The 15183-nt window shown below is 44.2% G+C and overlaps 1 protein-coding gene across 3 annotated transcripts in view; it reads right to left on the bottom strand.

Annotated features, from left to right (window-relative positions):
* Positions 1 to 15183, bottom strand: part of MMP19 (matrix metallopeptidase 19) — a 39036-nt gene that overhangs the window by 5156 nt on the left and 18697 nt on the right. For all 3 annotated transcript variants that reach the window (XM_030196709.1, XM_030196710.1, XM_030196711.1), the window contains 2 exons: positions 3983 to 4147; positions 2802 to 2929 (listed from right to left, as the gene is read on the bottom strand). In XM_030196709.1, the coding sequence (XP_030052569.1) occupies positions 2802 to 2929; positions 3983 to 4147 (293 nt within the window). The remainder of the gene's footprint in view (positions 1 to 2801; positions 2930 to 3982; positions 4148 to 15183) is intronic.

Below are 15183 nucleotides of genomic sequence, written 5' to 3'. Positions count from 1 at the left end.
TTAAAGGTATGCTAATGAACTGAACATGTGCTGATAAATGCACACCCCTACAACGCTCCATGTGAGAGTGCACTGACATTTTAAATATAGTCTTAGGGGCTGATGATCAGATTCCCCATGCTGTTCTGAACAGTGATGTAAAATTAGCACTGGCACACTGGGGGGAATTAAAGCCACAATAATCAAAACTAATAGCTTGCAAATTTATGCGCACTATTAATTTTAATCATGGAGGTACTTCTGCAGGAGGACTGTGGCTGGGCATTCACCCAAGGCACAATCCTCCAAAGAAGTTATTTGACAGGTTTAAGCTGTCAAAAAAAAAAAAAAAATTCCACCCCCCCCCCCCGCATGCAATGGGCTGGAGGTCCAGTGGACCTCCAGTCCTCCCTAATACCTCCTGAACAAGTTTCCCCAGTGGCTGCTTCCCTCCCCCCACCCCCCTGGACATGGGGGGGGGGGGGAGGCTGGAGCTGTGAAGGACCTCTATTCTCCCTAACCCCCCCCCCCCTTTATAAGGGAAGAGCAAGTAGCACTTCCTCCTCCTGAGGCACCACCTTCAAAATGGTGGTGCCCTTCCCAGCGCAATCTGGAATGCATTGGGTGGGGCTTCAACACCATATGAGGGAAACACTCCTTTATATGATATTGAAGCTCTGCCCAGTGTATCCCAGGATGCACTTGGCAGCGCATTGCTATTTTGAAGGAGACACCCTAGAAGTAGGGTGCTACTCCCTCCTCCCTTCTAAAGGTTTGGGGGGGGGCACTAGGCCGTTGGGGTGGGTGGGGGTAAGGTTGCTCACTAGGCCACCATGTTCAGTCTTTTTGGGGGTAGGGAGGCTAGTATTTCACCAGACCACCAGCCCCCTTGTGCCTTTTTGTTGGGGGGGGGGGGGGGGAGAAGAAGGCCCTAGGCCATCAGGGAAACTTGTTCTGGGGGTTGAGAGTCTGGAGGTTAACCAGACCTCCAGCCTCTGTGGCTTGGGGGGAGGTGGGGGGGGGGGGTGGCCTGTAAGCATGAATATGCATGCTGGACAGGCCTCTCCATCCCTCTCCAGTGCTCTACAAACCCTAATGCCTGCTCCATGCTGTTGTAGGGCTTGCTGCGGCAACAGTGCCCTTGTTTGGCACACTGGCTGCTGAGCATTGGGGAGGAATAGTCCTTGTTTAGCATGCATTTGCATGCTACTTGCAGTCAGAGATGGTGAACCCGTTGTTTCATGTGCTTGCCGACTCTGATCATGGGGCGGGAGCAAATGTGGGCGCTAGTATGGCACTTTGCTTCTGATGATCGTCCCACTGCTTGTCTATTTTCCTATTTAGCATCTGGACAGCTGTATTCAGGCATATGCCAGGACAAGTGGCCACAGTCACTCCATAATGTGATCTTTCACTTTCCAAAGAGCGTTTAATTCTTTTGCAAGTTTCAAGATAGGATTTACCTATTGGAGGCACTTAGATATTTCCATTGACTACACAATAGCTAGACCAGGTGTTCTCAACCCAGTCTTCAGGACACATCCAGTAGGTCAAGTTTTCAAAATATCCACAAAGAAGAATGTGTGAGATAAGTTTGCATACTACCTCCATTGTATGCAAATCTCTCACGCGTATTCATTGTGGGTATCTTGAAAACCTGACTGTCTAGAGGCGTCCTGAGGATTGGGTTGAGAATCCTTGGCTGAAACCTGGCCTCCAGTTGCAGACATAGACCATGTCCAGCAGAAGCTCTTCAATTTAGAGCAGGGCAACAGAGCCTGCCCGTAACAGCTGCAGCCCCCTTAACCTGCTTGGACACTTTCTCTTCCTTTCTTGCTTTCCTGGGTTTTCAGTACCTACTAAGCTTTTATAGCTTCTTTGGGGGAAGGGAGAGGAGGGTAGTAGGATGGGGGTAGCTTACTAACATGCATTAAGGGAATAATAGAATTTTTGCCATTTAATGCATGTTAAATATCAAAATATTAGTAATCTGCCCTTAACAGATGTCACTATTACAATGTAAGCAAAATACTAACGAGATGCAAAGCAGCAGCTTGATACTCCCAGGGCCATCTTAAAGTGACTGCACTCACCTTCCTGAAACATATGCCCTGTATCTCTGAGGGCAATTCCTGGTGTCTAGCATTACGACTGCAAAAGGTTAAGCTGCCAACTAAGGGGGTGTGCTCCTTATTTGGCAACTTGACCTCTAGCAATAGTACCATGAGACTACCACTAAGGGGTCAGCCAATGCCATTTTGATGATAGCGCTGTGTATGTCTAGTAGCGCTATAGCAATGATAAGTAGTACTAGTATGACAGCAGCCTCGGAGAGAGGAGAGACTAGGGATTGCTCTTGCCCTGTAAGGATAACCCTGGAAACTCTGATGAGTTTGGGGAGGCCTCTATCAGGGAGCATGCAGGGATCAAATTGAAAGTCTGGTTTGGGGGGTGCTGGTATGGAGGAGTGTGAATGTTGCCTTGCACTAGCGCAGGGTTGGGCAACCTTGGTCATGGAGGGCTGCAACCCAGTCAGGTTTTCAAGATTTCCCCAATGACTATGCATGAGGTCTATGTGTATGCACTGCCCCCATCGTATGCAAATATATTTCATGCATATTGAAGAAGTCCTGAAAATCCAATTGGGTTGAGGACCAAGGTTGCCCACCCCTGGGCCAGCCCATTTAAGAGAGAGGCTTTATTGCAGCAATGCAAATTTTATATTTTACCGCAGGAAGTTAATGACTCTTGTGGTAGATATTGCTGTGATAAAATGCATTATTTTACTGCAGCCTTAGTAAATACCTCTTTTTATCTCTTACCTTAAATAGGAAAATCTTCTGGTTCACTGGCCAATAGAGGGCAGCATTGAGATGGGGGGGTACACGAGTCAGTAGCTTAGGGTAGCCGTAGTTGAGTTTGAAATCTGTATAACGCCAGACTTTGTCACCTATGACAGGAAAAAAGCAAAAACAGATCATGGATCTTCCCCAATGCCACTGTGTCCTCCTGCACAGGAAGTGGTCTCCCTCCTCCCTGCACTGTTCTTCACTTCCCACAGTGCCCACGGTCAGCAGTGGTGTTCTACTGCCCTGTACGTTGCTTTTGCTGTCTTCATGGTGGTAAAACATAATCAAATTATCCTGCCAATAAAGTTTCTTAATGTGGTAGGGTTAGTTGCAGCTGCTTAGGAAACAGAGTTTGGAGGGTGAAGCTTCCTAGGGACGGGTGGAGATGAGATTCCATTGACCACCATGGCTAATCTCTCTTGGAAAGACAGGAAACAAAGACCAACTCTTCCACAAGGGAAATCAAACAGAAAGGTGGAAGATTCCCCCCTCCCCCCACCAACCCCCCCCCCCCCCAAACAAAACAAGTCACAAGATGATCAAATCTGATTTAAAAAAAATGTATTCTCTAATGTCACAAACAAGATGCCTTGGGATCTTCTACCTCTCTCTCTCTCTGTTTGTTTAATCTGTCTTGCAATCTGTTCTATCTATAACATCACAGTGCCTAAGATCTTAACGTGTGACAAAATAGCACATATCCTATGTATCTGTGTGATGGAGTAAGTGGGAAGAGACTTGGTAAAATATATCTTGTTAGGGTGGCAGGGGTTGTAGGGTTATATGAGACGAGGGTGTGAGTGGTATTGTGTGGCAGGAGTGCATGTGGATCTGAATACAGTAGATTGTGTTGGGGTTGGTTAGGGTTCATTTTCTTGTGACAAGACCAACGTCTTCAGGCTCCTATATGGATTAAAAAGTTTTTATTTGAATTGTTTTTCATGGCATTTCTCTCCAAATATAACTGTTATTGTGGAAAAATACAGGAGAATCATTAAACTAATTTGCCCTCCTTCCCAATCTATAAACTGGGAACCCAATAAATATGATAGAGGATAAATCCCCTGTTGCAGTTCAATGTAAAACACTTTGAACAGCCGAGAAAGGTGTGAGCTAAATCCAAATTCCTCCCCTCCCTCAGGTAGGATCCTCACCTTTGAAGAAATATGTTCTCTTAGTGCGTGGGGAATAGACTGCAGCATCAAGGTTGCCCGGGAGCCCCTTCCATAGGGTTTTGATCTTCATTAGGGGATTGATTCCAAAGTCAGTAACGGTCCAGATGTAATCACCTTTAAAAGCATAGGTCTTATCATAGGGACCTGGAATGAGGAGATACCAATCATAGCACAGTAAATATAAGAGATTGAGATCATCCCTCCACAATACTTAGGTGTGAGGTTTACTACATTTATATTACATGCAACACAATCCACAGTCACAGCCTACTCTGCCTGTTGGAGATCACATGTACATGGACATTGTTCTTTCTGTTTTCATGAAGTTCACCTGCTCAGCCTACCCACAGTTGCCATAGAAACAGAAAAAAATGGTAGCAGATAAAGAGCAATAAGACCCATCATGTCTGTCTGCTCCTGATGCAATATCACAGACCTTCCCGATCTCAGGCTTTACTCTCACATCTGGGCACCCTCTGTGCTTATCTGAGTCTTTCTGGAATTTCAGCCTCTGTCGCCTCCACTGGGAGAGCCCTCCATGCATTCTTTTTCTGTGACGAAATAGTTCCTTCTGCCGTTCTTTTATTTACTCCTTTTTGAATCTCATATCATGACATCGTGTTAGAATTTCATTTCTAAGTTTGCTTCTTGCATGTTTTATTTAAGACTTTGCATTTATTTAAAGTGTCTCACCTCATACAGGTTATGGTACAGATAGTGAAGATGCTTACCTTGAACAGGTGTTGTCTGAATATAACAAATCAATGCGTTACAGAGACGCAACAGAAGGCCCAAGTGAAGTTAGGTTCCTGAGTTTCTGGAAGATTATGGCAAATCCCAAACAGGAAGACAAGAGGAGGTCTGCCAATGAGCAACAACATGTCTCTCAGAGGAGGCCTTGATGTTGTCAGTTTTTCTCCAGTTTGGTATCCAGAATCTCAGGGAAAATTCTGCTTGGGTCATGTGTTCGATGCGACACAGAAACAGAGAAAATGAAGGCAGATAGAGACCATATGGCTTATCCAGTCTGCCTATCAATACTAACAACTAAGCTCTCCATGCTTGTCCTGTGCTTTCTTGAATGCAAAGACTGTCCTTGTCTCCAGCATTTCTACTGGGAGGCAATTATAAACATCCACTACTCTTTCTGTAAATAAATTTTTCTTAGAGTACTCCTGAATCTATTCAGTGACCCTCCAGAGCCTCCTTTTTTTAAGTTGTAATCAATAGAAATAAAACAAAATAAAACATGGCATTTTTCATGTGATGTCTATATGTAAATTAAATCTTGTCTTTAGCATCTGGCTTGTTTCTCCAATATAGCATCCTTCGTCACATTTTTTTACACTGAATGATGTAAACCACATTGGAAGATGAGCATGTAAAGGATTCCTTTTTTTTTTGTTGAAAGTGACCTGCCTCCTGTGCATTTATATCTTTGTAGGATATATGTATTTAGATCTTTAATTTTGTCTTCATATGCTTTATGATGAAGGCCACTGACCATTTTACTAGCTGTCCTCTGAACTGACTCCATCCTATTTATATCTTTTTGAAGGTGTGGTCTCCAGAATTGTACACAGTGCTTTAAATGCGGTTTCACCAGAGATTTATACAGAGGCATCATCACCTCCTTTTTTTTCTGCTGGCCTTTCCTCTCCCTATGCACCCAAGCATCCTTCTGACTTTCACTGTCACCTTTTCTACCTGTTTGACCACCTTAGGATCATTAGATCCTGCTCTTCTTTCATGCACAGAAATTCACCCCTATACTGTGCCGCTCCTTTGGATTTGTACACCCTACATGACCCTGCATTTTATTGATTGATTGATTGACTGATTGCAGTATAACAAGAGGGATAGAGTTGGGCTCAGAATCGCACCAAGAGATACAGAGAGAGGACATGTTGCAGGGAGGAAAACTACACTAGTGAGTATTTACCTGCTGGGAAATTGAATTAAAACTTAGGAAAAGGTAGACTTGGGATTAAATAGATAATCTCAGTGTTGTTGGGGATTTTTATAATTACTACTAGTGGAACCCAGGCCGTTTCCTTAACAATGAAATGGGCCCTAGAAAGGCTCTCTTGTAAGCGATTTTTTTTTCTCTCCTGCCCTCACCTCCCCTCCCCTCCCCTTCATGTCCAGCGATTCTCCTCTTCCCTGCCCTCCCATCCATGTCCCATGATTCTCTTCTCGCCTGTCCTCTCCTCCCATCCCATCCATGTCCATCGATTCTGCCCTGCCCTTGATGTGCCACGATTCTCTCTTCCTTTGTACCCCATTGTTTTCTGGCTGGCCTGGCTGGCTTCCCTTACGTTGGTAACATCCTGACGTCAGCTCGCCTCCAGCGTTCCTTTCCGTCTCACTGTTCCGCCCTCTAACGTCATTACATTATGGAATGGAACGCTGGAGTCTGGCTGACATCATGAGATGTTACAAACTCAGGCAGCCAGACAGCGATGGAACGTTGGAGGTGCAAATTATTACATAGGATGCTTATTTAACAAAGAGTTTAGAATTTAAAGTCTCTGGAGTTTCATATAGCAGTTGTTTTACTTTTATAGCATAGTTTAGTATGAAAAGTCTCCGTTTAGAGTAGCGTAGCCAGATAGCTGATTCAGGACAGGCCTGAGACCAAAGTGAGTAGGCCAAAAATTACATGTCTACCCCCCAACTAAAGAAAAAAAACACAAATTTCTGCCTCCCCTCCTGGTGCTCCCTCCACAGTAAATGAAGTACCTGTGCTAGCAGGGATCCCCAAGCCCCGCCAGCTGAAGATCTCCTCCCCGTCAAATGAGCTTACATCTTGAGTGGCCGCTGACACTGTCCCCGAGCTGCTGCTGCCAGTCACTGGCCTCCATGCATGAAAACTGAGCATGTGTGCAGTGGGGGGGAGGGGGAGACAGGGGGAGTCTGCAGCAGCAACTCAGGGGACAGTGCTGGTGTCTACCCAAGATGTAAGTTCTTTCAGCGGGGAGGAGGTCTTAGGCTGGCAAGGCTTGGGGATCCCTCCCATCCACACTAAGGGAGATGAAATTTTGAGTGGGCTGAGCCCAAATTGTCTATGCCACTGGTTTAGCATTTCATATAAAAGCAGTTTAGAGCACGGATAGGAGTTAAAATAAGTCCTGTTTAGAGTTTGATTCTCACTCATCCACCCCAAGCTTGATCTTTGAATTATAGGCTTTCATGCTAATTAGCAGAATTGAAGATTTAATTAGGGCATCTCCATCAATCAGTAACAAGCTCTGGAAGGCTATTACCCTACTACTACTACTTATCATTCCTATAGCGCTACAAGGCATATGCAGCGCTGCACACCATACACAAAAAGACAGTCCCTGCTCAAAGAGCTTACAATCTAGGTAAGACAGACAGACAGAACAATTAAGGGCAAGGGAATAAAGAGGTGAGGATAAAAGGACTGAGATCTACAATTATAAACTGGATTTGTCACATCAGAGAAAACTTTTCCTTCTCAAGGCTCAAATTGTTTGAACTGGACATTTTGGTGTGGATGGTCTCCCTGAGGCAGTTTTTCAAAATATGGTCCATATCAGTGACCTGATATTTTACGTTTTGAATATTTAAGATTTTGCATTCAGACCAAACTGACACATCCAACTTATAAACCAAACCAAAAAACTGTACACAAGAACATCTGTCTGACATCATTTGGAGAGAAACAGACGGTCCTTGCAGATCAGAAGGGCAGTCTAGTGGTCAATGCAATCGACTTTAAACAATGGCATCCAGGCTGTCACGGTTGTGGCCGTGCCCTTATGTTCAGACCTACTGTTTCTCGGTATCTAGCTCTGTGACCTCTCCAGTCTGCCTTTTTCCCTATTGTTCTTCCTGTAAGGCAAGCCTCGCTTTGGTCTCCCTGCTTCTGCTTCATTTCCTACTTGTGACATCAGCAGCCTACTCTTTTATAAGGACCCAGGGAGCTTTCCTATGTGGCCTTTGCAAGAGGTCTTTTAATCTTGTGTTACCTGTTTAGATCTTATCCATGCTTGGCTTTGCTCCTGAAGGTCTGTTCTGTGTTTCCATGCTTTGTTCTGTTTCTGTGAGTTTGCTTTTGAACCTTGATCCTGAAGGCCTGGCTCTAGAGCCACACCCTTGCCCTTGGTGTCTGTATCTGTTTGACTTCCCTTGGCTTCTGCTTTTAGTCTAGCATTGCTTTTGACTCTTGCTATAGTTAAGCTCTGTGTTTAAGCCAATCTCTGTTCCTGTTTTCTGTTTTCCCTGTTCTGTTTCCTGTGTGTCTAGTTCTTGTCTGTTAATTCTGAGTCTGTAGAAGCCAGCACTGTCCCTAATTATCTCACTGCTATGCAGGTGTGTCTGCTGCCTCTCAATCTGCCTGGCCAGCTGTGGATGCTGGTAAGCACATTGCTTCTTTGTTTGTCCTCCCTTAGTCTGTTTAATCCTTTGCCTGCTATGTTTGCTTCCTGGCTCTTGAGCTCTGTTCCTGCTAAGTTCTGTTCCTGTTGTGTGTTTGAGCCAGGTTCTGCTCCTGCTCTGTTTGAGCTAGTTCTGTCCCAGTTCCCTGCTAAGCCAAATCCCTTTCAGTATCCTTTTCCAGCCAAGCCAAGTCCCTTTCAGCAGTGGCGTACCTAGGGTAGTTGACACCCGGGGCCAGTCATTTTTTAACACCCCCCCCCCCCCAAAAAATCCAGTACTAGGCATGCCGAGAATACAAAACACTCAGGACCTATAGAGCAATTCTACCATACCATAAGCAGTCATTTCTACGAATCACACAAGGAAAAGGAAAGCATCTTAAATACTACAGTGAGCACTAGAACATCAATTCACCTATTGTAAAACGAAACCAGACAGAACAGTACAGATCGTCAATCCTGCACAGTCAATGCCAACTGAAAGCCATGACTTTTTCACAAACACAGATACACCATAATCCACTATAGAATAAGTAATCATAAACTTTCTATTTAGACAAAAATTAAACTGAACCCCCAATGCCAGACTCTGCATACAATGCAACACCACAGAAACAGAAACTGTCCCCTAGTACTGTGCAAAATATAAAGACAGCAGATGTAAATTTGAAAAAAAACTAACAAGAACCAATCACCACTTTACAAATTAACAAATAGAAATAAAACAAATATAGAAAGTAAAATAATACCATTTTATTGGACTAATACATTTAGCTTTCAGAGGCCAAAACCTCCGTCCTCGGGTCAGTACAGTATAGTGCTGTTACAGTATCCTGTCCTGACCTGAGGAAGGGGGTTTTGTTCTCCGAAAGTTAGTCAAAATGTATTAAAATTAGTCCAATAAAAAGATTACCTTGTTTACATGTTCTATTATAAACATTTATTAACACAGCTACAATACTACTTTATCCTAAAGCAAAAAACAAAAATATATATTTTATTTACAGTTTGTTGTCTCTGGTTTCTGCTTTCCTCATCTTCTTTTCACCGTCTTCCTTCCATCCAGCATCTGTCTTCGTTCTCTGCCATCCAGTGTCAGCCCTCTCTGCTGTCCCCTCCATCTAATGTCTGCCCTCTCTCCCTGCCCCTTCCATCCACACCTGCCCTCTATCTCTGCCCCTTCCATTCACTGTCTGCCCTTTCTCTCTGCCCCTTCAATCCACCATTTGCCCTCCCTCTCCCATCCATTCAGGGTCTGCCCTCCCTCTCGCTCCCCCTTCCATCTAGGATCTGTCCCCTCTCTCTCTGCCCCTTTTTTCAGCCCCCAGTTCCAGTCCCCTTCTCCCCTCCCCTTCCCTTCTCCCATCTGAGATCCCCACTCCAGTCCTCTTCTCCCCTCCCCTGTCTGAGACCCCCACCCGAGTCCCTTTCGCCCCTCTCCTTCCCCACCTCAGTCCCGATCTCACTACTGTCTAAATCGGCACAGCAGCATCGCAGGCAGCGCCTCGTCTGCCCTGCTGCTTGTAAAAAAAATCAAATCTCCTTCTCCTCGTCTTGACGTCGACTTGGGCCTTCCAATCAATCACTATGTCCCGCCCGCCCTTGCGGAAGTTACCTTAGAGGAGGGCGGGACATAGTGATTGATTGGAAGGCCTGAGTCAACGTCAAGACGAGGAGAAGGAGAGATTTGATTTTTTCACAAGCAGGGTAGATGAGGCGCTGCCTGCGACGCTGCTTCGCCGATTTTTGTTTAAAGGAGGCGGCGGGAGCAGAGCACCCCTCACCCACTGGCACCTGGGGCGGATCACCCCCACCGCCCCCCCCCCCCCCTTGGTACGCCACTGCCTTTCAGTATCCGGTTCCAGCCAAGCCCGTTCCAGAATCCAGTTCCTGCCTCGTTTATTGTCTTGCTTCTGTTATTCTTGTTGCCTAGCTCCTACCCTGTCTTGCCTGTCTAGGTGTGCTTTGTCTTGTCTCTTTCAGTCTAGTCCTGTCCAGATCCAGTCCTTGTCTTGCCCTTTTCTGGACCCGGTTTTAATCTACTTCCGTGTTTTGCCTTGTCTTGCATTTCTGGGTCCCAGTCCCAGTTTTAATCGAGTTCAGAGTCATGCCTTGTCCTGTCTGGGTTCCAGTTCTGGCTCTTTGCCTTCTTTTCCTTGTCTGGCTCTGGTTCTTGTGTTGTCCATTGTGTTGTTACCTCTGTCCTGCCTTGTTGAGTCTGTTTATCCTAGTCCAGTCTGTTCTGATTCCTGCCTGTGGCAGCCCCGGTGATTTGTCTGCCAAAGCTCCAGCTTTGGTCCAAGGGCTCACCATTTGTGACATAGGTACAATTCCCATTCCCACCATAACTCCTTTATTTGGTATTATGAGGCCTCCAGAAACAGAATAAAACCTACTGTACCTAACTGTACACCATAACAGTCACCTCTCTATATTTAAGTACAGTAGGTAATTTGGTGGTTTGGGAGGGCTCAGAATTCCCACTACACATGAACTAGGTAGAGTGGGATTTGGACCTGGATCCCCTTGCTCAGTCCACTGCACTAACTACTAGGTCACTCCTGGGAGCTGCTTGCTGCTCTGTTGGGTATGCCTATAATACCTGATGCTGTCATAGCGCCTGGTATCCTCTTTCAGTTTCAATTTTGAGGGGGGTGGGGGGGGGGCAGCATCTACTGGGGGACTAAGGAGGAGTCAAGCCTTAATCCATCCAGTGATCAGCTGGCCATTCATTTTGGACTTGGCTGTGTCTTCCTGTTCCATTACCGTCGAAAGATGTCCTAATTTTGGGTCTGTCCTAGTCCTGCCCAATACACACCCATAATACACCCCCTTATTATTTGGATGAATTCAGTGGAAAATGTCCAAATTCTGCCTTTTCAAAAATCATGATTTAGACATTTTTGGCAGATGTACACTGTATGTGTTTTTGGCCATTTTGAGATACCTGTATGCTTTGAAAATGGGCACCACAGTGTTTTTAGGTCCTTGAGGGAAACCTTTAAAAATATATACATAGAGGGGGCAGACTCAAGAAAAATATCAGGAAGTATTTTTTCGCAGAGAGAGTGGTGGATACTTGGAATGCCCTCCCGCGGGAGGTGGTGGAGATGCAAACTGTAACGGAATTCAAACATGCATGGGATAAACATAAAGGAATCCTGTTCAGAAGGAATGGATCCTCAGAAGCTTAACCGAGATTGGGTGGCAGAGCCGGTGGTTGGGAGGCGGGGCTGGTGGTTGGGAGGCGGGGCTAGTGCTGTGCAGACTTCTGCGGTCTGTGCCCTGAAAATGGCAGATGCAAATCAAGGTAAAGTAGCACATATGAGTTTATCTTGTTGGGCAGACTGGATGGACCGTGCAGATCTTTTTCTGCCGTCATCTACTATGTTACTATGTATGTATGTATGTATACTCCTACTTCCTTAGCGATTTAATTAAAAAACTCGCCAATACTAAGGTAGAGGTAGCAATCCAGCAACAAGATGGGGGCTATCCAGTCTTTTGCTTTGAGTGTCACATGTATCTCCCATTTGGTGCGTGTGTGTACTTGGTGCAAAGAGCTCCTAGCACTCAGGAAATGAGTCCAATCATGGGAGGCTAGAGTAGCAGATCTGAAGAAACTTAGGTAATCGGAAGTTATATAGGAAACCTTCAGGGACATAGTAGAGAAATCTCCTCTAATTCCCCTTTCCATTTTTCACCCACTTCCTAATCCCCCATTTTCCATTCCCTGTTCTCACCATCTTAGTCCTCATCTACCCTCCACTGCATCTCAATCCCCTATCAGCCACAGCTCTATTTATGTCTCCTTCCTTCCCTTGCTTCTAGGCCATTCTTTTTCTCTTACCCTATACTCCATATCCTATTGTCTCTCTTTCATCATCTTTTAAATCCCATTTTCACCCTCTACCCCCTGAGAAACCCATCCCTTTCCTCTTGTACCCCTCCCCAGTACAAGTAGTATAATGCTGTGCCGCCGGCTGAATATTGACCCCTAAGAATTTAAGGGGGGGTAGTTATCAAGGTGTGGTGAAAGGCGGGCATTTACTGCACCTTGATTTACCACACGTGGTATCTTGGTTTCATCCGTTGCTGAATTCTGTGGTTAAACAATAACACTCTTGCACTCTACCTCACAAGAATCATTATTGTACCACCTGGGCGCATTGGGCCATCAAGCCCTGGCCTAATGTTTAAGGGTCATCCATTAAACAGGCTGAAACATATTGTTTAAAGTGGTGGCTGAAGCATCCCCCCCACCACCACCCAGTCCATAAAGCCCCTCTTGGGTTCACCTTCAATCAAGACTCCCCTCCATGTGCTATCCCCAAATAGACCCCACAACCCTAAGGTCCCCTTACTGGTTAATCCCCACACCCACATACATCTCCTCCCCCACCTAAACCCCTCAAATCGCAGATGAAATTTAATGTAGACTAGTGCAAAGTAATACATATTGGGAAAATAACCCAAATTCTAGCTACATGATGCAGGTTCCACATTAGGAGTCACCACAAGGAAAAGGAGTTAGATGTCATCGTGCACAATACACTGAAATCTTTTGCTCAGTGTGTGGCAGCAGACAAAAACACAAACAGAATGTTAGGAATTATTAAGAAAGGAACAGAGAATAAAACAAAGAATATTATAATACCTCTGTATTGCTCCATGTTGAGACCACACGTTACATACTGTGTGCAATTTTAGTTCCCGTATCTCTATATTATACTATGCTATACTAGATGCTTGTATCCATTTAAAAAAGACCTAAACATAACAAGTGAACAGATACAAAAACACCCATAACTATATGCACAATAAAAAAAAAAATCAATCTCCGAATTTTACAAAAACCTACTTTTCAAAAAGATAAGTTTTCACTCTTTTTCGAAACAATAAGTAAAAGAAAGAAGAATGAACGTCCTCTGGAAAAAGATTCTAATTTCAATCTATCACATAGAGATTGGCCATATAATGACTTACATTTCACACCTTTCAGAGATGGTAACTGCAAAATAAGGCGATCTGTACTTTGGCTCTTAAAAGAAGAACCTGACAGAGAAAATAATAAAGGAAAAACTTTGGGAGCCTCACATACGTTTAGAAAACTAAACAGCAAAGTTTAAAAACAATTTATGCTTCAATAGGAAGCCGACGGAGATCAACAAATAACAGAGTCACATGATCAAATCTACTTTTCCTATCAGCCTAGCAGCTGTGTTCTGGATTGACCTTAACTTCCTCAATAATTTATGAGAGGTGCCTAAATATTATGAATTTCAATAGTCTACAGATGACAAAATAACAACCTGAACTAATACTCTGAAATGTTGAGGAAAGAATAGAAATTGAATTAAGTGTAGTTGCTTCAATTTAAACATAGATTTTTTTTTAATTACAGCATTAATCTGAGGTTCCATCATTAAGCATGAGTCTAAAAGCACCCCAAGACCGCTTGGACTTCTTATCCACTGAAAGACATGACTCATCCAGCAATTCAATCTGATCAGGTATAGAGCCCTGGTTAACAGCAAACCAGATTAACTTGTTTTTTTCAGCATTCAATTTTAAATGATATTGTACAGGTCAGCTTTTAATTTTATCAATAGCAAACATCAACTTCCTCATTAACAAACTGAAATTCACATTTATGGAAAGCAACAAAAATATCATCTCACTTACAAGATGTAGTAGAACTGGAAAATATACAGAGAAGGAGAACCAAAATGAATAAGGTAATGGAAGGACTCTCATATAAGAAAAGGCTACTAATACTACTTACCATTTCTATAGTGCTGTACACTTGAACATGAAGAACAGTCCCTGCTCGAAAGAGCTTACAATCTAATCAGGACAGACAAACAGGACAAATAAGGGATAAGGGAATTAATAAAGGGTACTGTACAAATGAATAGGGGTTAGGAGTTAAAAGCAGCATCAAAAAGGTGAGCTTTTAGCCTAGATTTGAAGACAGTCAGAGATGGAGCTTGACATTCTGACTCAGGAAGTCTATTCCAGGTATATGGTGTGGCAAGATAAAAGGCACGGAGTGTAGAGTTGGCAGTGGAGGAGAAGGATACCCAATGAATGGAGTTACCGGGAAGGAGTGTAGGGAGAGAGAAGAGTGGAGAGGTATTGAGGAGCTGCAGAGTGAATGCACTTGTAAGTCAATAAGAGGAGTTTGAACTGTATGCGGAAATGGATAGGGAGCCAATGAAGTGACTTGAGGAGAGGGCTAATATGAGCATAGTGACACTGGCGGAATATAAGTCGTGCAGCAGAATTTTGAACAAATTGAAGGGGAGAAAGATGGCTTAGTGGGAGACCTGTGAGAAGCAAGTTGCAGTAGTCTAAACGAGAGATACGAGTGTGGATAAGGGTTTTGGTAGTGTGCTCAGAAAGGAAAGGATGAATTTTAGTGATATTGTAGAGAAAGAAACAACAGGTTTTAGCAGTTTGTTGGATATGTGCAGAGAAAGGGAGAGAGGAGTCAAAGATAACCCCAGGGTTATGAGTTGATGAGACAGGGAGGATGAGAGTATTATCCACAGAGAGAATGGGGGAAAAGGAGAGTTGGGTTTAGGAAGAAAAACAAAAAGCTCAGTCTTGGTCATGTTTAGTTTCAGATGGTGGTGAGACATCCAGGCAGCAATGTCAGACAGGCAGGATGATACTTGGGCCTGGATTCCTGCTGAGATTTCAGGTGTGGAGAGGTAGATCTGGGAGGCATCAGCATAAAGGCTAAAGAGGTTAGGGATGTTCAGTTTGGAAAAG

Source organism: Microcaecilia unicolor, chromosome 3, assembly GCF_901765095.1.
Source record: "Microcaecilia unicolor chromosome 3, aMicUni1.1, whole genome shotgun sequence".
Classification (NCBI taxonomy): Eukaryota; Metazoa; Chordata; class Amphibia; order Gymnophiona; family Siphonopidae; genus Microcaecilia; species Microcaecilia unicolor.
The sequence above is the reverse complement of the archived record's forward strand: the minus strand, read 5'-3'. Positions and strand labels throughout refer to the sequence as shown.